The sequence below is a fragment of the Citrus clementina genome, unplaced genomic scaffold (assembly GCF_000493195.1).
Source record: "Citrus clementina cultivar Clemenules unplaced genomic scaffold, Citrus_clementina_v1.0 scaffold_3, whole genome shotgun sequence".
In the NCBI taxonomy this organism is placed as follows: domain Eukaryota; kingdom Viridiplantae; phylum Streptophyta; class Magnoliopsida; order Sapindales; family Rutaceae; genus Citrus; species Citrus x clementina.
The window spans coordinates 4,396,629-4,419,000 of NW_006262339.1; the positions used below are offsets into that span (position 1 = coordinate 4,396,629).

The window sequence follows — 22,372 nt, forward strand, 5'->3', positions numbered from 1 at the left end:
CGGGTGCGTTCGGATTTGCAAATCTAATGGCATTTGAAACTGCCACCAGTCTTGGCTGTCACAGTGGAAAAATCATGATTAGTCTAAACTTGGAAGTTTCAAAAGCTATTTGTATAACAATGTATAACTTTACAATAATTTTATCAGGAAAACATAAATACCGTCCAATGGCCACACATAGTATTTAGAAATACGCACAGGAGAAGAGACTTACTGCTGACAGGCCACCTGAAAATAATGCAAATGAGAAATCTGCCAGCTGATTGATCAGCAGAAATTGCAAAGCCGCTTAGCCTGGTTTTATGTATTCAGCATTGGATTCGTTGGCAAATTTGTACTGCAAAAAGAAACGTACGTTTATATTTTGCAGTGGTCGTTGTAGATAATCTCAAACCATCCTATATTTCATCAAATTAAATCGCATGCATACCTCAATTGGAGCTGTGCATTTATATGGAAACTGTAGGCGGAATTGATCATCAGGTGCACAGTTCGATGAGCTGTAACAACAGAATGACCAAATGTTTATGACCAGAAAATAAAATAAAATAAAATAAAATGCAAGGATAAGCAAATTAACTTCGTTTCTGCCAACTGCCAAGAGAATGTTAGCTCTGCATGAAAAGGGAGGCGGCAAGTAGAATCTACTTGAGGTTTTCAAGAAAGAAAACAGCAACCTAATCATCTACAGAAGGGTTAGGGGATTCAAGTTGGACCATTACCCATTGAGAATCCTCCCCCTGCACGTTAGCCGCCAAATCAAAAATCACATATCTAAATATTTATTTTCTTTTCCAGGACTCACAAAATAACTTAGAACACAAGAATGTAACATACATTACCTTGGTGCCAAGATCAAGAGAGTAGACTTTGACAGAAGAGTTTTCATCAAGAGCATAAATTGCCCTGTGAATGGCAATCTTCGACAGCGGCTGCTCCCCAACATTGACATTTCCACTATGACTATGTGCTACGAGTGGACCCAAGTTTATAGTTTGCAGTAGACACAAAATTATCGAGAGATACAGCAACCTTGAACTCTCCATTATCTGTTAAAACTCCACAAACGAATTAGCACTATTCGCAGTGATGAAACCGACTAGTGGGCGTTCAGTTTGGATTCATCCGAACCTGAATTTTATTCAGTAAATGACTAAGGCAGTATCTATTTTTTTCTCTGAAATCAATTAAGTCTGAAGTCTGAATGGTCTGAATATAAATGTTTAACTGATATGTTTATTTTTTATTTGTTAATATCTTAATATAAGTGGTATTTGTTTTTTTTCGTAAATGAAAAGCATTTCAGACATAGTTATTTAACATTCCTTATAAATCAAAACGAATGAAGGGATTAGATTTTATAGGTATAGGAAATAAGTATATTCAATGGAGATATCTTTGGGATAGAATATTTACTTTTCATTTAGATAAAAATCACAATTTTTTTATTTATTTAGATGTAAATATCTAAAAATCAGGCATAAATTAACCTAAAAAAAATTTAAAAAATGACTGAATTTAATAAAATTTCAGATTTTAGATATCTAACAAACAAGCCCTAAATTATTTGTTGCTGAAAATGTTCAAAAGTCACAATTTCTTTGGTCAAGTAGGAGGCTTAGGATCAACAAGCCCACCAGTTTTTAAATTACAGTTTATTGATAAGAGCTAACCTTGACATTGTAGTGTAGTGCATATTCTTTTAGTTTTCCCACAAAAAAAAAAAGAACATTTTGGATAGGTAAATATAAGAATGTAGTTGGTCGGGGTTATGGAAGTGGTATCAAAAGTCAGTACAAGTAGATCTAAAACAGTTTCAGCATTCCTTTGTTTTTTTTTTTGAGACTGTTTTGACAACTTATCCTTTCTTGCAGGTGACAACGACTTTGAGGATGTCAATATTGTCAGGCCAAATAATTTCTGCCAGTCTCGAGATGCAGATGCAGGCAATTGGTGAACCAAAAACCATGGATGGAAAAACCTCAGCTACAAGGAATACAGCTGTCATTACCTTTTTGACTGAGTCCTGATTTGAGTCTTCTATTAAAGTGACTCCTATACAATCAAAGCCCAAGAGTTTAAGCATCTAAGCGAACTTAGTGTTGTCGTTTAAAAGCATAATTGTTGATCTCTTGATCCTTCTGAGTTTTTTTAATCCTACAACCGAAGAAAGCTATAAACATCAATCAGATCATTGACAAATCAGAAATCCTCGGCTGCTTCCTTCTTAAGTTGGTTTGAAACCATTACACTATTGATGAGGAGATGGCTTACAAATTTCTAACAAATAACCAAGATCTTGATAAGATAAGCAGAGATAATCTAATCAGGGAAGAGAAATTAAGCCACTTTAAAGAACTAAAACATTACATACTAACAGCAACATGTGTGGAAAGTTTGTGTTTCATTAACTTAAAAACATCACGAATTAACTGTTTGATCATGATCAAATAGATAGAAACTCTCAAGTTCATTACTATACTTGCTACAAGAATTTTCAGATTTACACATAAATGACTCATTCATCAACAGAAGGAAAAGGATGCGCCAGCACATGTTTAGCAGTCCATCGAAGCTGGTGAACCCTGATGAAGCACTTGCTCAAGAAATCTCTCCCGTCTTCTGAAATATTGCTTGGAAATTCCGGCACTTCTGAACTGAAAGCAATGAGCTCTAAAAGATCATCTCTTGAAGCAAGTCCACGACCAAAACTGCCCCATGCAGATATCTCTGCGGTCATCATCTCCACAAACACACGCCCAAGTGCCCATGTATCAACAAGATATATCAACAACCTGTTCGTCACCAACCCCGGTGACATGTAACAAACCGTGCCTTTGCAAGAAAGCACTTATCTCCTCCTCACGCTGCAAATCCTTTGCCAGTCCAAAATCTGCAATCCCAGCCATGAAACAGCGTCTTTTCCAGCAACCAGCAAGGTGTTATCCGCCTGAATATCGCAGTGAACTAAACCACGACTGTGAATATGGTCAAGCCCTCGGAGAATGTCCTTCGTGTAACGCCCTATTTCATGCTCAGGCAGTCCCTTAGCAGACCTTTTAACATGATTTTATAAGTTTCCTCTGCTAAAGAACTCCAAGAACAAGTTGTAAGTCTTCTCCCCCGTCATCCTTCTCGGTTTCTTAATCGCCAGAACACTTGATCAAGTAATCACTTGATGTCAAGAAAAAAAAAAGAATGTCTTTCTCAAGCTTGAGAGTCGATGTTTCAGCCAGCGGAGCTGTTTTGATGGTCATTATTGTAGGTAAGTTATCGTCTTCCACTTCTTTTGCAGATCTTGATGCAAAGGCACCAATGCCAACTAAAGCATATCTTGAACATCCCAAGCAAAACCATTGGCATCATCTTTTCTGATCACCATGTAACTTTCCTTTTCCCTTGTTACTTGCTAATCACGTATTACTTATATCGAGCAGGCAGCTGTCCTCCGTAATACTTAAGCTATCAAGGAAACATTCGTGACAAATATTATAATTACGTCAAGAGAAATAGAATTACTGTGTGCAAACTGTAATTTAGGAAATAAAATTTGAGTGGTATTATACAAAATGTCAAAAATGTAAAAATAGCTCAAAATTAGGATGAATCTATAGTCGGGCGAATGTTAAAAGACAAACAAAATTAAGTACAATTCGTTATAGGAGTTTCGTATTCCCTCTCGCTAAGTCAACTGGCAAATGTATTTGCTTTGTATTCTGATTATTGATTTTACCGTATCCTTTTTTCATGCTGTTTATCAAGTCCAAAGATACATAAATCTTAGATTAGAATTTATCTGTTGACTCCATTCTTGTCGCACAAACAGTATTCATACTAAAAAAAAAAAAATATTCATCATTTGGCTCAGCAGTCATTGCATTAACTTGAAGTCGAAATATGCTTGATCCACATGGATGATACGTTACATTTTATGACCAAGTTAAACCACAACGACATATTATTAATGCAGTTTCGGTAACCACGTAGTCGGATAATCATGTGCATTTTTCTATTCGTTCAAATGGTAACTACTTCGTAAGATAAAAAAAGATTTACCACCAAATTATCCTTGTCCCCAATAAAAAAATAATAAGAAGAAAAAAAGAGCATACAAATTATCACTGGTTTACGAGTTATCACAGATTTTATCAAAAGGTAAACAATGTAGATAAATTACGATATCACCTTGATATAATAAATAGAATGATTGTAAAACAGGAAATACTCTGCATAATTTGAAGTTTATGCTTCCTACCCATTCCATTAGATCAGAGTCAAAATAATTACAAACTCAAGAAGCTGATGGAAGCAAAACCAGAATTGTTGTAATGGTGCTGGCAGATTGAGGTGGTGATGTACGCTTGATGGATAGGTTTTCTTCAACCATAAACACAGTGCAGATACAAGGTTAATTTGATAGGAAAATAATCCTTGGCTAGTCATTTACAAATACATACATAACATGCTTTCACATTAGCAACATTTCTGCTACTTGCATATCTGTCTAGGTAGAGATTTGTTGTAGAAGAATTAATTCACGTCTTGACGTTTTGTGAAAATTGGGGAAAGCTTCCTTTCCAATTCTACCAAGCTGAAAATTAAGCAAAATTATCAGTTAGCACGCAGAGAAATTAGAAATTTTGTACAATAGTGTGCACGCGAACAACAAAATCTGCAAAATTTGACTTACATCTCATATTTGCGGAGAGCTTCATTTCGTTTTGACACATAGAGGTCACTATCTTTGGGTATAAGGCTCAAAGGATTGCCTGGAATGTGTATTAAAATAGAAAATTGTAGTGAGGAATGCAAACTGGACACAATTCTTGACCAAGTCACAAGAAATACCAATAACTAAGTCCAAGACCCACCAAATCAGAAACTCTAAGACAGCCACTTAATCTAAAATATAGCTTGACCAAAAGATTGAGATAAAACATAGGTTAAAGATTCACTTCAGTTGGGAAACAAAAACCATCAAAATGATCAGAGTCATCCAATCTAACAAATACCAAATTGATGCAATCAGTAATTATATGACTTCAATTGACCTCTTGGCTTCCCAGAAGAGAATTTTCTCATGCAAAAAAGGCCAAAATGAGTTCCGGAAGAAAAATAACACCAAATAAAATTTAGAGCAGCAATGCACAGAAAGGCCTCTTTTGGACATCCAGAAAAGGTATAATTAACTAATAATTCACTTCTACAAGTCATTCTAAAAGAATGAGTTTGCTTTTCCTATTACGGCGTAAATTGAAATACTAGGAAAAGAAAATCACTCTAGTTTTTACATTTTTTCACCACTTAATTTAATTATTGCTTCATTTTGTGTCCAATCTAAAAGCATCAAACTCATTAAATTTCAATTCAACATACAAGCATGCCCTAACAAAAACAAAAGAATCTCAAATGACCATACTTGGAGGTGGAGGCGCTGGTTGTTTCGGCACAACATTCTTCTGCACTGTTAGAGAAGTTTCTTTGTTCAGAGGAGCGGCGGCGGCTTCATTGCTTATCTGCTTGAAGCCCTGTGCAGGCAAAAGCAGCATGCAGCATTAACTAAAAAATAAAAATAAACACTAAAGAAAACAAAACACGCGGCTGGAGAATAGCATTGTAATGACAACATATAAGAAATAAATAATTATCTCCTTCGAAATAAAAATGATGTGAAAACCATACCTTCTTTTCCCTTCTTTTAAGTATCTTCAAATGACACTTCTTGATGTAATGCATCAAATGGTATCGCGAATGCCTAGAGCACAGCTGTTCTTTAACCTGCGGGTTGGCGTTTAACCAATCGGAAATATCTTTGGATTTGACGACTTCATCTTGATCCAAATTTTCTAACCAAGCATAAACCGGTATCCACTGATCAGTCCGTTGGAATCTCGCCGGCGTTTCGACCGAAGTCCCCTCTTTTTGCTTCGACACAAATACAAATTCAGGAAATTACGAAAATAGTGAGTAAAGAGAGTGAGAGGGAGTACGGTACCTCATTGGGGAGTTTCATGTAATGTTGGATGGATAGGAGGCGATCGATGAGTTCTGAACGAGGCATGGATTGGAGGTCTGCTGGCAAGGAGCTGTAGTTGGAGTCGATCCAGGCGTCGACTTGGCTCGAACTCACGGCTTTCGCTTCGGGAAACGCGCTGACCCATGCTCGAGCCATCGTCTCCCATTCTTGCGATTGGTCACGCTGCACCTGCACCTCCTTCTGCTCATTATTATTACTATTGTTCTCGTTAGGGTTTTGATTGGTGACCGGTGGTGTCTGCTCTTCTAGGGTTTGCTCGGGTAAATTCGACATTGTTTTTGGTGCCCGCAAATTTTGTTCCTTGGCTGGCGCCTGGCAGAGCAGCCACTCTTTGCTCATTTGATTTTGCCGTGTTTCTAACTTACAGGAAATATAAGAGACGCCACCGTTTGGTCCGTCAGTTCGAGCAGCCTAAACGACGCCGTTTCGATTGCTCAATTATTTTCAACAAAAGACCTTACTTTAAAAGCTCGCCTTCCATGCCCAGAAGCAATCACTTTTTTTTTCTTTTTTTAATAAATTTAGGCACATTTTTCTTCGCCTTAAAACCATAAGAAGCGACATTACTTTAAAAAAAAAAAATTTATTTTCTTTAGTTCCCTCAATTCATGTTTTTTCATTCATAATTATGAATCAATAAAAAAAATTAAACTTGAAGGAAAAAAAATAAAAGTAAAGGAAACAGTAAAGAGGCAGCCTCAAAACGGCAGCAGATTTTGAACAGGTTCACAAGATGTACAACACAGCGACTATACAAATAAATATTTATCAATTCATATCCTTACATCTCTATATTGAACATAACAGAATAAGATAAATAAAGAGAGACTGTAGTAGAGCTATCAAAATTTTTTGTCCTCCAGAGAACAAATTGAATGGTAGAAGCTGCAAAATTGTTTTTCCAGTACACCTACCTAGTCTTGTGAGCTTTGGCCAATTTTTTCTTTCTCTTCTTCAGAGCTTTAGGGACTTTATTCTTACGAGCTTCCCTCTTCTCTTCTTTAACTTTCTTTTTATTCTCTTTTCTTGCAGTTTTCTTGTCAGTAGGTACCTTTGTATAAGTTTCAGGCAAAGAATCCTTTTCTTCATCTGAATTTTCTTCACCTTCATCTGTTTCAGATTCTGATTCAGTCTCTGAGTAATTAGAATTGTCAGCTGGGTCAACAGATGACTCCTCTGCAGCATTTGCATCCAGTTGCAGCTCCTTTCTTGCCGGAGAAGGTTTGGACAGAGTCTCCTTTAGCCCGGTAATTGTCTTGTAGTACATGTCTCCAGTATCCTTGCCACTTGTTATTCGTATTACATCCTCCTCAGCATTTTTTACTTGGTCTAGGGTCTTCGGGATATATGACTGAGGAAACAGGGGTAGAAAAACAAATTAAAATATATCTAGGAAATTCAACCTCCATTGTGAAACTTCTCTTGATATACGGACCAATGTGAACTAAAATGCATGAGTATCCAACCTTTTTAAATTACAAGCCCCACTACCAAGCTTAAAACACAATTTTATATATTTAATGAATGCATCTGTACATTGTAAATTCCAAAAAATAGAGGGAGGAAAATTCTAATTTCATCATTCAACTAACCTGCACGAATACAGAGTCTGCTATTTCATCTTCCGCGGACATATCTCCTCTTGCCAAAATTTTTTGTTGAACCTGAAATAACATATAATAGGTTACAATGGAGATCCTCCATTCTTAAAGAAAATTTGAAGAGGACGTAAGGTCACACAACCTCTTCCAAATAACTGTCCACAGAATCATCAGCAATAGTTGGATCAACTATGAAGTCAAATAGTTCCCGGATTGTCATAACCGCCACACCATGTTTCTTAAAAAAATCCTGCAAAGACAAAAAATTCATATTGTTTGTCTAAAATCACCTCTCAATGATCAAGAAAAATATTCAACCTTTTTGGTAAGAAGGGTGGGGAAGGGGGGAAGGGCATCGCAGGCAGATAAAGAAAACCCCTTACTGAAACATGAACACAATCTTCACGTAAGAAATCCAGGGCATGTGGATGGTCAAGATCAACAGCTTGAGAAACGTCAATGATGTACAAGTGACCCTGTCAAATAGGAAGAAATTTAAAAATTACAAGTTCCCTGTGGACAAATGCAATCAATATGTATTTCCCAGTGCATGCTAAAAGTTGTTAAAGGTGTCTGTAGTTCTTCACCACCATTCAAGGGTAAGCAAAGCCACATGCAAATGCAATTGAGGTTTTATTTTTTTTTATGTTTCTGGAGACAAAAAACAGCATAAAAACCAAGAAAAGCACGCCAGAAATTAAAGTGTTACCTCAAAATAAAGTATGTTATATTCACTGAGGTCTCCATGCACAAGTTTGCACCTCTGATATAATGTCCGCATTGCAATTATCATCTGTCAAAAACATGCTAGAATGTTATAGCAACAGTACATACACATGTAGATACAAAGAAGCCCTTTTCATTAGCTTAAAATACGTAATGATTGAAGCATTTGCTGCTACCAAACAGACCATACCAAACTACTGCATTAAGCCATCAACTACGGAATTTCACATGACTTAATCATCTATAAAAGAAAACTTTATTTAAGCACCTTGGACTATGAATATTATCATTTAAGTATCCAACATCAAAAGACAGAGAACTGGACATACCTCAACATAACCTTCACGTAACTTGTCCAAAGATAAAGCAGCATCCTTAAGACGAGGAGCAGCCCAGCCTGCCTTTCCTGCAACACCAAATATTACAAATAAAGCTTCAATGAGAGAACATAAATATACAGTTTATAAAGATTAGACAATTTGGTCATAAAGGAAATTTGTAAGAATGTCATGAACTTATTAATTTGTATGAGACATCAGTACATTTCTGCAGAAAGTACCAACATATGTAGTAAAATGTTGGTCATGTAGCAATTTGATGATGCATAAATTATGTACATACACACACTGAGTACCTATAAATTCCATAACCAGAACATGAAGTCTCAAAAGATATGGAGTTGGGCACCTAATTCCAGCTGCCTTCAGTCTGCAATTCACAACCAAAAATCAAATAAATTTGCAGCAATAGAATAATTCAAAAAGTTTTAAATCAACAATAAAGGTCAGTGTTGCCACTTTAAGTTATGTGTCAGCATTACCTCATAAGATTCCTCATTTCTTTTTCAGCCCAAGTTTTCACCATTTTCCTTGGATTGTGCTTGCAGTATCCATATCTGAAACGATAGTCACCTTGGACATACCGATCTCGGTCCCTGTCATTATTCAGAAACAAAAACATAAATTGGAACGTTAAGCTATAGGACTAATGCAATCAGATAAATGCAACTCAGTAGCAATTTAGTTTTGCAAAAGAAAACTATACACATGAAACTGTCATACTTAAAAACCAGAACTGAAGTCTTGTACACTTTGACAGCTAGTTCTTGACCATCAGATTTTGTTGCATGATAAACGTTGGCCTGTAAATAATTAAAAGAAATAATAATAATAACAATAATAATAAGCATCAAAATAAATAATAATAATAAGCATCAGTTATGGAAGACATGTTCATCAATCGTACAGACTTCATAATAGTTGTAATTGAAAGTGGTTGTAATTGAGAGAACAGAACCATTGACAGATGAACTTCAAAAAATCATTAAAATGCCTTCTATGATGGTAAAATCTCTTGCATTGAATACAAGAGGTTTGGGGTTCAAACCCCACTCATATGGGTAGGGAGCGATATGGGTTGTCGCTAAGCTAAATAATAATGATAATAAAATTAAAAAAAAAATAAAAAAGAAGTGTAGCACTACGTACTTCTTTTCCCGTAGAAATGCAGCCATTGATATCATGGAATACACCCCGATTCAGCATTTTGAATAAAACCATACGAGTCCTAGGGTCAATAGCCTGAAGAACAAAACAATAGATTAAATAGAAAAAATACCGTTATCCAACAGTACACGTGCACAAACAAAAAGCAGCTATAGATCTTTGAATATTCGAAAATAATCAAGATATCACCTGTTCAACAGTCGCACGATCTGCTTTCTCAGAGGTTTTAGTTTTACCAATGGCCATGTCTCGGACACTTTCACGGATTGCAGTTGTCACAGAATTCGACATGCCAACATTCATCCTCCCCTCCCATTCCTGCACCATCACTTACACTTGGTTAAAAAACCATACTCCTAATGCCACATGCCAATACACACCCAGCAAAACTTAAAATACAAACAACTACAAGCAAAAAGAAATGTACTAAAAACTGAAATAGAGGAGAGATCTTAAACCTCTAAAGGCGAAGGTCGAATGTGATTGGTAAACTTCTGATTCCTATTGGATAAAGGTTGGAGCGTTGATGCATTAGTGCGAGAGTGAAGCCCTCCGTGCGCATTGGGCCGTCTTGAATTGAGCATAAAAGCCCCATCCACCGATTCATCATCGTCCTTAGAGTCCAAATAATCCAAAGCCTCTCCAATTTCAGAATCCGACGACCATGATAGCTCTTCATCGTCTTCCTCTTCTTCTATTTGTTCTTCTGCTTCCTCTTCATTATTCGCTTTATCCTCCACCAATGGTTTTTCCTCTACTACAGACATTTCTACTTTTCCTATTGAGCTTCGAAATAAATACCAGTTTCATTAAAAAATTATATTTAGTTAAAATAATTAAAAATTAAAATTTTTAACGATTATGAAAAAATATTTAAGTAATGAACTGTGAAGAGCTATGAAGAACTAACCTCGGCTTTGAAATACGGCTCGTTGTTCGCGGCTGGTCTTGCTTCTTGCTCAGTTCGAGCTAGGGTTTTCAAATTTAGGGTATTTCATATTTGACACTGCAGTCCCATTTTTTAAATTTTCGCACGAAACTCATCCTTGTTTAATATATTATTTAAGTATAATAATTAATATAAAAAATTGCTTATTTGCCAATTTAATATAAATAATAATAAGTACTTAAATACATAAAAATGTAATCAAATAATACATTATTTGATTATAGTACAAAATTAATTATTTTTACAATAATTTTTATATAACTAATAACAAATACATAAAATATTAATAAATTTAAAATTAATAATAATATGAATAATGTTATAAGATATAATTACTGATAATATAATTTATATTACACCAAAATATGATATTATTACATTATTGAATTATTGGTCAATATATTTTTAATGTAATGTCAATACAATAAAATTTAATATATTAAACCCACTCTTTTTTTTTTAATTCTGTTATGCAGAGATTGTTACTAATATTACATCAGACATTACAATTGTAATATTTTACTCTAATATTTGAAAATTAAAACTAACTTACATAATATTTTTATGGAGACTCGAACCATTGCACTCAACATTATAAGTGCAAGAATTCTCTCATTAGACCAAAGGCTCGTTGGTATATTAAACCCACCCTTAAGTGAAGGCAGTTGACTGAAGTAAAACGTGAATAAAATCATAAAAAAAAAAACAATTTTACCCTCAAAATCATCTTCGTCGTCGGGTTTGGATTATTTTGAAGTTCGGATTCGGATCACCTTCTACCAGATTTGGATAGAAGGGACCAAGTCAAGTGGCAAGTGAGCAAAATATGAACTTCTCCTAGACTTTCACCTGAATAATAATTAAGGATTTGTCAATATTTTAAATATATGCTTTGTTGAAAATATTAAACGAACTCAAAGAAGTTTGCAACAACAGTTAGATTCGATAAGGACAATAGTAAGTGAACGACTTTAAAGACAAATCTAACAGAAACATTAATTGAATGAAGAAGAGGAATATCAACTAATAACTCAGAGGAATACAATAATAAATAATTTTAATTAAGAAAGTAATAATATACAACAAGCTCAGCAAATATACTTATAAAAATTATTAGTCAAAACCTGTGCTAGATTAGATGGTTTCGGTTAGAATTCGGTATCGAAAAGATAAAAAGTATGGTAGAAAATTTTGAACTTAACAATTCACTAGATAGCTTGGATTCAAAATTAGAAATATCAATCAATAAAATAGGAAGAAAAAATATTGGAGGTAATTGGAATTAGTCTCAAATTTCAATTAAAAGAAGCGTGCAGTTTCATATATTAATTCACTGAACCATTGTGTTTGTTTTTTGGCTGGAAAAATGAGTTTCCCAGATCTGTCCATTGTCAAAATCAACTGATGAACCACCACACTTCGTCGCATCGCCATTCACCAACAGCCCCAACTTTTGAGTCTCGTACCCTTACTTCAATAATCCAGACCCAAGATGTCATCAATACCCAAACCCTCAATTTCATCTTCTTCTTCTTTTTTTAATTGACCCAAGATCTGATCAATACCCAAACCCTTAATTTTATCTTTCTTTTTTTAATTGATTAAGCATTAGGTTACTGTATTATACATATATTTATAACTGCTATAACAGCAGATCAATACACACATGTCCAGACAAATAATTCTCATAGAATAGGGGTGCCTCTACTCCACTCGTATTCCGCAAATGAGAAAGACTTTATAAATAATCTCCATACAATTAAGCTTAATTGAAGGAGACTTTTGAATTCATGAAAACTCAAGTTATTGCCTTCAAAACCATGCTTAATTTTAAGGACAATGGTTCACCACTAGGCTAAAGCCCAAGTGGCAACCCTCAATTTTATCTGAATTACATATAGTCGCTAAGAAATTCTAATAATTTCTTTTCATTCCCTAAACTTTCTTTTTCTTTTATGCATTTTTTTTTCTTTTTCTTTTTATGGGTGTTTGAACCTGCTAAAGTATTCCCTTTACCTATTTGCTAAACATACCCATCTCTCAAATTTAAAAGTTTGAAATTTTACTTTAAAAACATCCTTAAACGCTTAACAGACCCTTATTTAAATAAATTCTTGTGATATATTTTTTTTAATAAAATCCAAATGAAAATGTAGATAAAGTGCATGTTTTCTCCTTCTCTCGCTCTTTGGACCTCTCTCTGCCGGTTAAAATCACAGTAACTTTACCACAAATGCACTCGTGAAAGACAAATTTGGCATTTGATCGAGCATATGTAAAATGCGGATTCACTGTATGACAAGTGGGGACTCAAGGCCCCATTGGAAAAAGAAAATACCTCTATTTGATAAAGAAAAATTAATATATTTCTAAATAACCCCTGTCAAAATATTAGGTAGCCACATCTTTTAAATTTCAATTATTATTTTATTAATTGTAAAAGTTATACTTGACTTAAAATCAAAGCCCACACCCCAAAAAAATTATAATTCATAATTATTGGATTGTGGGTGTCACATTTTAACTAAAGATTGCGTTAAACCAAAAAAGTTATATTCAAATTTATATATTTAAGTTTTCAGTTTTTATGTTTTGTTGTTATTTTATTTAGTCTCCGGTAAATTATTTTTCTAAATCTACCACGGTGTAAAATCATACATATCATTTATTTTCTCCAATGGTCAAACCAATTTATAGCAGGCGAAATAATATAAAAATTGCAAATAAAGTTCCGGCGAATGCAATCCGTTACTCATTGAGAGGTTGGCCGAGATTAAAAATAAAAATAAAAATCCTTGAAACACAATTAAAAAAAAAATCCAAAGGAGAAATTCTTTTAGCAAGCATTATCTTTTTTATTTTTTGTGGTTTTGAGTTTTCCTTCTTCGTCATGATGATTATATTTAATATGGCAATATACTACAGGCAGGGAAGGATGAACAATTGAAAACGTCGGTTCTTGGCAGGGATTTGATTAGAGAGTAACTAGAATATTTTATTTAATAACACTATCACATACTATTTAGTAATTTACGAGGTGGATATTTGGTAATAAAATTTATTTTAAAAAGATGGATACTCAGAGTATTTATATCGGTTCAAATAACTTAATTCTTTTGTCATTTATCAACTAATCATTTTGTAATTAAGAAAACTAAAACGTCTTTTTTTTTTTATGACTTCATATCATTTTAATAAAATAAGGTGGTTAAGAGATAATTTTACAAATAAAATGTAAAATTCATGCATTTTGAGTTGTCAATTAAATAACGCCACTCTAAAATAAAAAGAGTAATGATACAGTCATAAACTCTTGTACAAATTTATTTTGTACAAACTGACGTGACATTAATTCATTGGTTGAATGAAAATATAAAATAATAAAAACAAATCATGTGGGCCAAGTGATATTTAATTCAACCAATCTTATCATGCAACGTCAGTTTGTACAAAATAAGTTTGTACAAGAGTTTGTGATTATATCATTACTCAAATAAAAACGTGTTTAGATTCCACATGAACAAAATTAGGTAGATTAGAGGTAATTTTACAAATATACAACGAAAAGCATACCCTTTGAATGAAGTCAATCCAATTGAAAAAAATTACGGTTGGATAATTAATATATATATAAATTTATGATTTTGAATATAATTTTGTGCAAAACAAGATAAGGTTTGGTAAATGACATATTCATAGTATAAGAATTTTAATCAACATTTTTAATATTTTTATGCACCATGTGGATATGTAAATCTTTTCGGTATAGAAGTTTGTGTTGTGCTTCACACCACCATTGGTTTGAAACTAAGCTAAGAAATTACGTAACGCAAAACATGAACAAAATTATCATGTGCCCGTGCGGATTCTGCAGATTTGTTTCTTCATAGACTTAAATAGAGACTTGACCTGTACAAATACATTTGCTTGAAAAATAATCTTTTGCGTGAAAATTTAACTTTTGTTGTCGATTATACTAATATAAAAATTGTGAAACATGCATGTTTCCGTCGGACACAGGTTCAGAGTTAATTTGATCCAAGAGTTTGTGTCGAATATTTAAATATTTTTATTATTATTGGCTGATATTCACAATGATAAATTTATCTCGACTGTGTTGAGCTTTTTTTTTTTTTTTTTTTTTTTTTTTTTTTTTTTTAAGGTGATGAAAAGTGATTTCTGCGGGAGTTTATGTGGTAGTCTCTCTTTAACTAACTTTTATAACGGCATATCTAAAACGTTTGAGCAAAATACTGTCTAAAATCCACAAAAAAAAATAAAAAATTAAGAAACTCACAATGCACACCAACACACACAAAGACCTAAAACTTGTAGCCACATGTGTCATTTAAAATAAGGAGAATATTTCGTAGCATTTGGGCGTTTGGAACCAACTATAAGTGTGTGGTGGAATCATAATATTATGTGGACTCGTTGGCTTGTGTCCCTTCGATGCATCATAACAAAAGCTGGAAAAAAAAAAAGAAAGTATTGTTTGGCCATTGAGCTTTGTACCCAAATGATGGAATAATCCTTTTTTTTTTTTTTTTTTTAACTATTATATGTTAACGACATATAATGCCTTTCTCACTTGTATAAGTGAGAAACTTTTTTTATTTTTAATTAAAAAAAATTATGAATTAAACTAATTAGCACCTATACTATACTATATTATCTATCTATAATGGTAACAATTTGGAAAGAAGAAAAAAAAAGATAGTTGTAATGATAATGACTAATAATGTTGTGTAACTTTGTTGTTTATCATGCCTTAACACCAGGGTCCAAGGTCTAAGACGAAATAGTGAAAGAGGACCGAACGCTTGAACAGGCCCACCACACCACCGCAACTTTCAAATTTGGTTTCAAGAATTTCTTTCTTCTAGGCCACGATGCCATATAGTCTTCCAATAACTTTTCTTTTTTATTCGAATAGTATATGGTCCAATAAATTAGTTTATCATTATATTAACTTTCTATCGTCTCACACTTAGAGAGAGAGAGAGAGAGAGAGAGAGAGACTACGGGGGTAATGATACACGTTATCACACAGATTCGCTTTAAATTTCAACAGTTTATTTAAATTAAATTAAGTGAAGTTTTGATCCCCTAAATCCAATTCTTACATTTTAAATAGGTCAAACAACACTTGTAAGTTAACCAGTCAATTTTCTTTTTTTTAGTCAACGAAATTAAAACTACCCTTCCAAAACTTATCATCCCGCCATTACTTTTGTTTTCTTTCATCATTCACGAGAATAAAACCTAAAAGAAAAGAAAAAACCGAAATTAAAAAAAAAAAAAAAAAAAAGGAGAGAGGGAGAGAGAGAGAGAGGAAATCTGTTGAAATGTAAATTCCAAATTCAGACTACAAATTTGCAATCTAATCCCTATCAATATCATCAATGGCCCCCCACAAATTCAGCCGGCGCAATCTCCACCATTCCTTCAAGTCCATCAGCATCACCATCATTAATCAACGGAGCAAGCGGGGGCACGCATTCCCTCTTATGTCTCGTCTTCCAATCAATCGCTTGACAAGCTCGCGAACAGTAATTCACTTTCCCACAAACCGAACACCTCCTGTATTCGTGAACCCGCGTCTCGGGTCGCCCGCACCCGCTATAGGAACAAAGCCTCAGCCCATTGCCCAACTCACTCACCCCCGACTCGAACCACTCTTTCAAAAAATTATTCACAGGGTGCACCTCTGGCGCCTCCACATTATAACCGAAATCACTTAACAACGGACTGCACGGAATCTGCGCATCGGTGGCACGAGCGAGTTGGAAGTAATAGCTCTGATGACGTGTCCTCGTCTTAGATACGGACTGAAAGAACTCACGTGCATTCGCTTCGATCAGCAACCGGCGTCCCTTCTCGATGTTTTGTCGCACTCCGTAGCCGTCCTGAAGGCAATGCCCGAGCTCGCGTACGGCGTCCACGTGGCCGATCGAGGCGGCTCGAGCGCAGAGTGCGACTCCGGCTCGGAGATCTTTCTCGTTCTTTCCGCCTCCGCTGCCGTTGAACTGTATCACGGCGAGAGAGTAAAGAGCCGGCGCGTGCGACTTCATCGCGGCCTTGGCCATCAGAGATGTTCCGCTCGAACGGTTTTGTAAACAGTAAAATCGGATCTGTAACGGTCAAAACGTAAAAGCATGTTAAAAGATTTTATTTTTCATTTTTAATCTTTCTCTTGACTGACTTATTAGCTTTCAAGTAAATAAGAATGTGAACGGACCATGCCGAGAGTATAGCAAGCCTCGAGGTTACCGGCGAAGACGCAGCGTTTTAGGAAACGGTGCGCAGAATCTGACCAGTTTTTGGCTTTGACTGCAAGTGCTTTCGGACCGGCTTGTGACAAGACCGTCGGACGGAGACCTACACGGTTCAATCTCTTGCATCTGTTCCAAGAAAATGAAATAAGTTTTATGTTAAAAGAAAAAGAGTCACAGTTACATATTCTTGAAACATAAGCACAAAATAGTGAAGTACAAAGCACGTGCGTCATGTGATAGTACGTACGTTAAGAGAACGTTGATGAAATCGGAAGGGGAAGGAGCAGAGGAGATGAGCTTGGAGAGGACGCATTCGAGGAGATCGTCGGGAAGTGCGTCGAAAAGATCAGGTTTCTCGACAAGTTTGCGACACGTTCGAAGCTTTTTCCTCTGAACCATTTGGCCTAGTTGGTTCTGTGACAAAAAGAGAAGAAACTGCTGCGCAATTGCGTTCCTATTACTATTTTATCAGCTTTTGCAAATTTTAAGTAAACGAGAAGAAACGCACGGCACGGTGAGTGTATTCTGCGTCGGCTTCTGTACTTGCTTTGTTTCTTCTCATGTGGTGCGTCGATGTGTTGTTGCTGTTCTTTGTTGTGTCTCTCAATAAAAGCAATAGCGAAAATCGAAGGACGGTTTTATTAATATATATATATATATATATATATATATACACGGATGAGAGAAGGCAGCAACTTGCTTTGCTTGTTATCGTGGACCCCACACATCTTACAATATTTATTAGATGACACCTTTTAAACCTAATTAATTCATAACCCTAGTATGACTATGATTCCAATGATATATATATTTTTTTTCTTTTTTCTTTCTTTCTTATTTTTCTCATTTTTTGAGTAAGGATATATGTATGATTTTTTTTTTGTTTTTCAATGGTTAGCATCTAACGATACGAAATCCACTATAAAAAGTTTACAAAGACTATTTAAGAATCTTTTCTCACATTGGATATCAATTCTTACTTACATTTATGAGATGAGAAATTTTGAGTTTATAGGAGTTTGAACTTGCGACTTTAACTTTGTTTAATAAACAAGCTCCCTGCTAAACAAACGCCTTAATTTTATGGAGTAAATTAATTTTTTCAAAGATTTTAATAGTTTTTATAATGCAAATTAAGGCTGTATTTGGTATTACAATTGAAATGTTATAAGCAACTTATTTGACGAAAATAGTATTTAGAAAAAAAAATTAAAATATTTATTTCATAAGTTTATTCATTTTGATAGCAATTTTTAAAAGCTGGTAGGGAATTACTTTTTATAAGAAACCTATTAAATAAGTTACCATACTTTTTTTAAGTTCTTATTATAATATAAGTATTTTAATAAAAGGATAATTATGTGTTACTTTTAAGCTTATATTTATTTTGATCATTATATAATAAAATATTATTTTCCTAATAAAGTTTACCAAACACAAATACTCTACTTTTCATAATCACAAACAACCGCATTAATAAAATTTACCAAATATCGATTTAATTTTTTAATCAATGGCTTATTCGCCCACACAATAAAAACAACTTATTTTATCAACGACCACAATCCTAAATTAACGCTGAGTAAATGAAAAAAAAAATGTTTAAGATGAATTGAGTAATTTTATAAGTACGTAGAGTAAATAAAAATAATTAATTTAAATGAGATTTGCTAGCATTTGAAAATATATATAATATAAAAATAACAAGGCGTCCGCAGTATGTTTTGAAGTGAAAAAATTACTTAGTTTTTATTAAAAAAATGATGGAATTTTATTGAAGAAAAAGGAGAGGCTGTTTTACAAACCATTAGAATTATGAAAGGAATCGGTATATATCCTAATAATTAGCTCAGATATTCTCATGTAAATTCTCTTCAAAAAAAATTATGTGTATATATATATATATATATATATATACACACACATCAGACATCACCAAGTAAAATATGGACAGAGCTAAGATAAAAGAAGAAAGAAATTTTAAACAACTGATCCACTTGCCACGGCTAGAAAGGTACCAATCAAGGAGTTTCAAAAGAATTGTCTAGAATCACTTTCGTCGTAGGACAAGTAGGTAACTGATTAAATAGCCAAAAAACAGATGTCTAATTACTTCTCTTGATCATATTTGTTCCGAGGGTGGCAAGTCCTGTTCCAGCGAGACTGGGTTAATTTAATTAAGAGTATGATAAAATAAAAAAAAAAATAAATCAACATAATGATTATAATTTAGATGGGATCGTATTAAATGATTCATAGATTAAATCATATCATATAAACTCAATCAGACATTTATTTTTTTTTTAAATTTTAATTTTGTATTCGCCGACATGGTGACATTCCTGTTCTTTCTTTCTCCGGAGGAGGATGCATGTATAATGGCAAAATAAATAATGGTCAAAGTGGCCCCTGATAAGTAGGGCAAAAGCAATCACTGCATATACAGGACTTAACAAAGGACAAATGAATCAAAATCAAGTGCATGAAGGAGGTTGGGGCGTCGCCGTAGATTGGTGACGGGTTTCTGCTTCGAGGGGTAACGGCATTCGTGAATATCTTGTCATGAATCAAAATAATATTTCCCTCATTACTGGCTGACTTTTTGGGTTCTTTTTTTTTTTGGTGGCAAGATCTTCAATTATGTGTCAATTTTCTCAGTAATTAACTTCATCAAAAAGGCTTTCATTCTCACGAAGCGGCCCCTCGTTACCAACGCGTCTTACTTACTAAAATCTCATAGAATTGTTGTTAATTTGTCAAGGGCTTAATTGGTTTTTTTAAATTTAATTACAGAAGATAATTTTTTTTTTTTTTTTTTTACGAATTGACGCTTTTTTCACTCTCAAGGAAAAGAAAAACTTTTAAAATATCGCGTGAACTTGGGTTTTGAAAGTTTATTCAAGATCCTTGATCTTGAGTTATTGATGGAAAAAAAATTATACGGGGGGCGACCAAATACAGCCAACATATAATAATAATAATAATAATAATAATAAATAATATACAGCTTTATGAAGCAAAATCTAACACTCTTGTAAGGCACTTTAGATTGATACCCCGCTTAACGACATGATTATGAACGTGCTATTTGAATTAAATTATTATTTTTTCGGCTTCTCCCTTATTTTCCAAGTTTCAATATGGTGCGTCATAAACTGAAAATAATAATAATAATAATAACTTGTGGGAGAATAGTGGTTTTAAATTTTCCAAGGGGAAAAATGAAAAAATAATGTCGCGTGTTGCCAGTCTTCATTTTTGCTCGAGAAAGCTATCTTGCAAGCACGATCACAGCCATAAATCTTGTATTGATCAATTTATGTTTTATGTAAACAATTTAATTGAAAAAAAAAAAGGAAAAATTGAATCAAAGTAGGTCACCGTAATGGGAATGTGACACACAGACACAGCCCACGGTCTCTTACATTTTCAATTTCTTATCTTCATGCCTCCACGCATAGTATGCAAGTTGAGAGAGAATACTTAAGTTATTAAGCTAGCCAGATATTTGTTGTGTGAGGAACAATTAAAAATATTATTATTATTATTATTATTATAAAAAACCCCACTTTGGGTAAAATTGGATAAGGTCAAGAGAAGATGTGGAGTTGGTGGAACACTAATCCTTTTCATTGTGCCCACAAAAAGCAGATGAATCCTCAGTTTGGTAGAGAATGAGTGTTGCATTGCTGCCACATTTGCTTCAATTTTAAAGGCCCTCGTGAATTCAACCTCTTGAAGAAATCGGCTGATGATCAAATTGTAACCAATGATTTCAATCGTAAATTTTGGGGAACTAGAAGAGATACATTCAAGTAATTTCTTCACAAACAGCTGGTCAAAATCAAAATGGTGACCAACTTGTCAAGCGTGAAACAGAATATGACCCATTGACCCCCCCGGAACTCGCTCTAATGAACGAATAACAAATAAACTCTCTTTAATCAGCTAGTTTCTAAAATATTAAGAGGGTCTTATGGGCTTAAATGTTATTTCCCCTATGTTTAAGATCTATTATTATTCCATTTAGCAGACGGCATTTCTTGCACGCTCAGTAATTATATATATTATTGCTAGACTTAGACCATGTTACGTAAGAAGCCCTTTCTTTCTTTTACTTTCAGCTTCTACAGTAAGTAACTGAGAAACCCGACGCCCCAGATGAGGCTTTGATGATACCGACCTCCATTGAAAAATCTAACGTCTTGTGTGTGCCCCTTGAATATCTTAAATGGTCAGAATCATATGAACAGTGTACATGAAGAAAATCATACATACGTAATTAGTTAAATCATATTATTCTGAGCAGACGTGAAGAACATTAATGATGGCGATCCACGTTCTGCAAGAGGGACAGGCATGAACATGCATACCAATCCTTAACACGAAGGGATTAGCCAGTGTCACAAGCAAAGGTTGCATCATAATAATTTTCTTTAATTTTGCTGGACATTAGCTTCGAGAGCTTGGTCGGTCACTAGCCCTAGTAAAATATTTGCATTATTGCTTTTTCTTTTGTTTTTTTCTTTTTTCAATTCTTCTTTCATTTTTATTCCTGATGATTGCAATGAGCTATGATAACTGAATTAAATTTTATTTTTTTTTAAAAAAAAAAAATTGATTAGATGAAACAGCATGTTTTGATAGAACTGCTTTTATGCTTATCATTTTTCCATTTGTGTAAGTGATCAATAATGCAAAGCGCTTGGCTTGTTGACCTCGCAACTGAGAGGAGACTGAAAATGATTATAACGAGCAATATAAACAGTGCTTCCCGAACCCCACAAGCTTTTTGTTTACACTCACCTTAACATTACCACTTTCTCTGGGTAAAAAAAGAAAAAAAAAAAAAACAGAGAGAGACGTACCACCTTAGTGAATGCATGTTAATCTGGTAAGACTTTTTAGGTGTTACGACAGTTCCAGCTTATGACCAATGTCGGCTTAAGCCTTCGCTGGAGAAAATAAATTTTAAATATTAAAGAAAAAATTACTTGAGTTTCTAATTAGTCTCCGTTAAATCTTAAAAAATAACAGCTCTCATAAATTTATAAACTAATAAAATTTAAACTTTAACTTTCAGAATTATAAAAACACTCACTTTTATAACAACCTACAAAAAATCATACATCCATAAAATATCAGTTTTAGATCTTGTTTTTATGTCTTTTTAACATTGTTTGAATCCATCACTAAGAAGAGGCTATGGTTTGAACTTTCACTCATACGAATTAATGGAGAATTTAATTTGAATCATGCTCTATACTTCTTCTTTT

The 22,372-nt window shown here is 34.0% G+C and overlaps 4 protein-coding genes across 5 annotated transcripts; all 4 read right to left on the reverse strand.

The window, feature by feature from the left end:
* Nucleotides 1-2,518: 2,518 nt before the first annotated feature.
* On the reverse strand, nt 2,519-3,257 carry LOC18046079 (mitogen-activated protein kinase kinase kinase 17). The gene is made up of 3 exons (XM_024189259.1): nt 3,176-3,257; nt 2,883-3,024; nt 2,519-2,795 (listed from the first exon to the last, which is right to left on the reverse strand). Exons 1-3 carry the CDS (start codon nt 3,255-3,257, stop codon nt 2,519-2,521), a joined length of 501 nt encoding a protein of 166 aa, XP_024045027.1.
* Nucleotides 3,258-4,231: 974 nt separating this feature from the next.
* LOC112099523 lies at nt 4,232-6,466 on the reverse strand. The gene is made up of 5 exons (XM_024186871.1): nt 5,996-6,466; nt 5,683-5,925; nt 5,420-5,528; nt 4,691-4,769; nt 4,232-4,591 (listed from the first exon to the last, which is right to left on the reverse strand). The coding sequence occupies exons 1-5, from the start codon at nt 6,374-6,376 to the stop codon at nt 4,531-4,533; spliced, it is 873 nt and encodes a 290-aa protein (XP_024042639.1). The 5' UTR covers nt 6,377-6,466; the 3' UTR covers nt 4,232-4,530.
* Nucleotides 6,467-6,787: 321 nt separating this feature from the next.
* LOC18046080 (serine/threonine-protein kinase RIO1) lies at nt 6,788-10,902 on the reverse strand. Of its 2 annotated transcripts, none has more exons than XM_024189638.1 (13): nt 10,780-10,902; nt 10,328-10,647; nt 10,059-10,187; nt 9,852-9,944; nt 9,426-9,505; nt 9,185-9,298; nt 8,999-9,072; nt 8,694-8,770; nt 8,348-8,431; nt 8,022-8,114; nt 7,781-7,888; nt 7,630-7,701; nt 6,788-7,388 (listed from the first exon to the last, which is right to left on the reverse strand). In XM_024189638.1, the coding sequence occupies exons 2-13, from the start codon at nt 10,634-10,636 to the stop codon at nt 6,948-6,950; spliced, it is 1,674 nt and encodes a 557-aa protein (XP_024045406.1). In that variant the 5' UTR covers nt 10,637-10,647; nt 10,780-10,902; the 3' UTR covers nt 6,788-6,947. The 2 variants fall into 2 exon arrangements, with proteins under 2 accessions (XP_024045406.1, XP_024045405.1); XM_024189637.1 differs by having other exon boundaries at nt 10,328-10,655.
* A 5,219-nt stretch (nt 10,903-16,121) lies between these two features.
* On the reverse strand, nt 16,122-17,720 carry LOC18046081 (F-box protein At1g67340). The gene is made up of 3 exons (XM_006440055.2): nt 17,344-17,720; nt 17,060-17,222; nt 16,122-16,952 (listed from the first exon to the last, which is right to left on the reverse strand). The coding sequence occupies exons 1-3, from the start codon at nt 17,493-17,495 to the stop codon at nt 16,221-16,223; spliced, it is 1,047 nt and encodes a 348-aa protein (XP_006440118.1). The 5' UTR covers nt 17,496-17,720; the 3' UTR covers nt 16,122-16,220.
* Nucleotides 17,721-22,372: the final 4,652 nt, after the last annotated feature.

Coding starts and splice junctions, on each gene's coding strand:
- LOC18046080 (XM_024189638.1), bottom strand. CDS start 10,636: ATGTCTGTAGTAGAGGAAAAACCATTGGTGGAGGATAAAGCGAATAAT. Junction 9,299..9,425: donor ACTTCAGTTCTGGTTTTTAA/GTATGACAGTTT, acceptor GAATAATGACAG/GGACCGAGATCGGTATGTCC. Junction 7,389..7,629: donor CAGACTCTGTATTCGTGCAG/GTTAGTTGAATG, acceptor CTGTTTCCTCAG/TCATATATCCCGAAGACCCT.
- LOC18046081 (XM_006440055.2), bottom strand. CDS start 17,495: ATGGTTCAGAGGAAAAAGCTTCGAACGTGTCGCAAACTTGTCGAGAAA. Junction 17,223..17,343: donor TTCATCAACGTTCTCTTAAC/GTACGTACTATC, acceptor TTCTTGGAACAG/ATGCAAGAGATTGAACCGTG. Junction 16,953..17,059: donor CTTGCTATACTCTCGGCATG/GTCCGTTCACAT, acceptor TGACCGTTACAG/ATCCGATTTTACTGTTTACA.
- LOC18046079 (XM_024189259.1), bottom strand. CDS start 3,257: ATGACCATCAAAACAGCTCCGCTGGCTGAAACATCGACTCTCAAGCTT. Junction 3,025..3,175: donor TTTTTTTTTCTTGACATCAA/GTGATTACTTGA, acceptor AGCATGAAATAG/GGCGTTACACGAAGGACATT. Junction 2,796..2,882: donor GGATTGCAGATTTTGGACTG/GCAAAGGATTTG, acceptor GGTGACGAACAG/GTTGTTGATATATCTTGTTG.
- LOC112099523 (XM_024186871.1), bottom strand. CDS start 6,376: ATGAGCAAAGAGTGGCTGCTCTGCCAGGCGCCAGCCAAGGAACAAAAT. Junction 5,926..5,995: donor ACATGAAACTCCCCAATGAG/GTACCGTACTCC, acceptor TTTGTGTCGAAG/CAAAAAGAGGGGACTTCGGT. Junction 4,592..4,690: donor GCTCTCCGCAAATATGAGAT/GTAAGTCAAATT, acceptor CTTAATTTTCAG/CTTGGTAGAATTGGAAAGGA.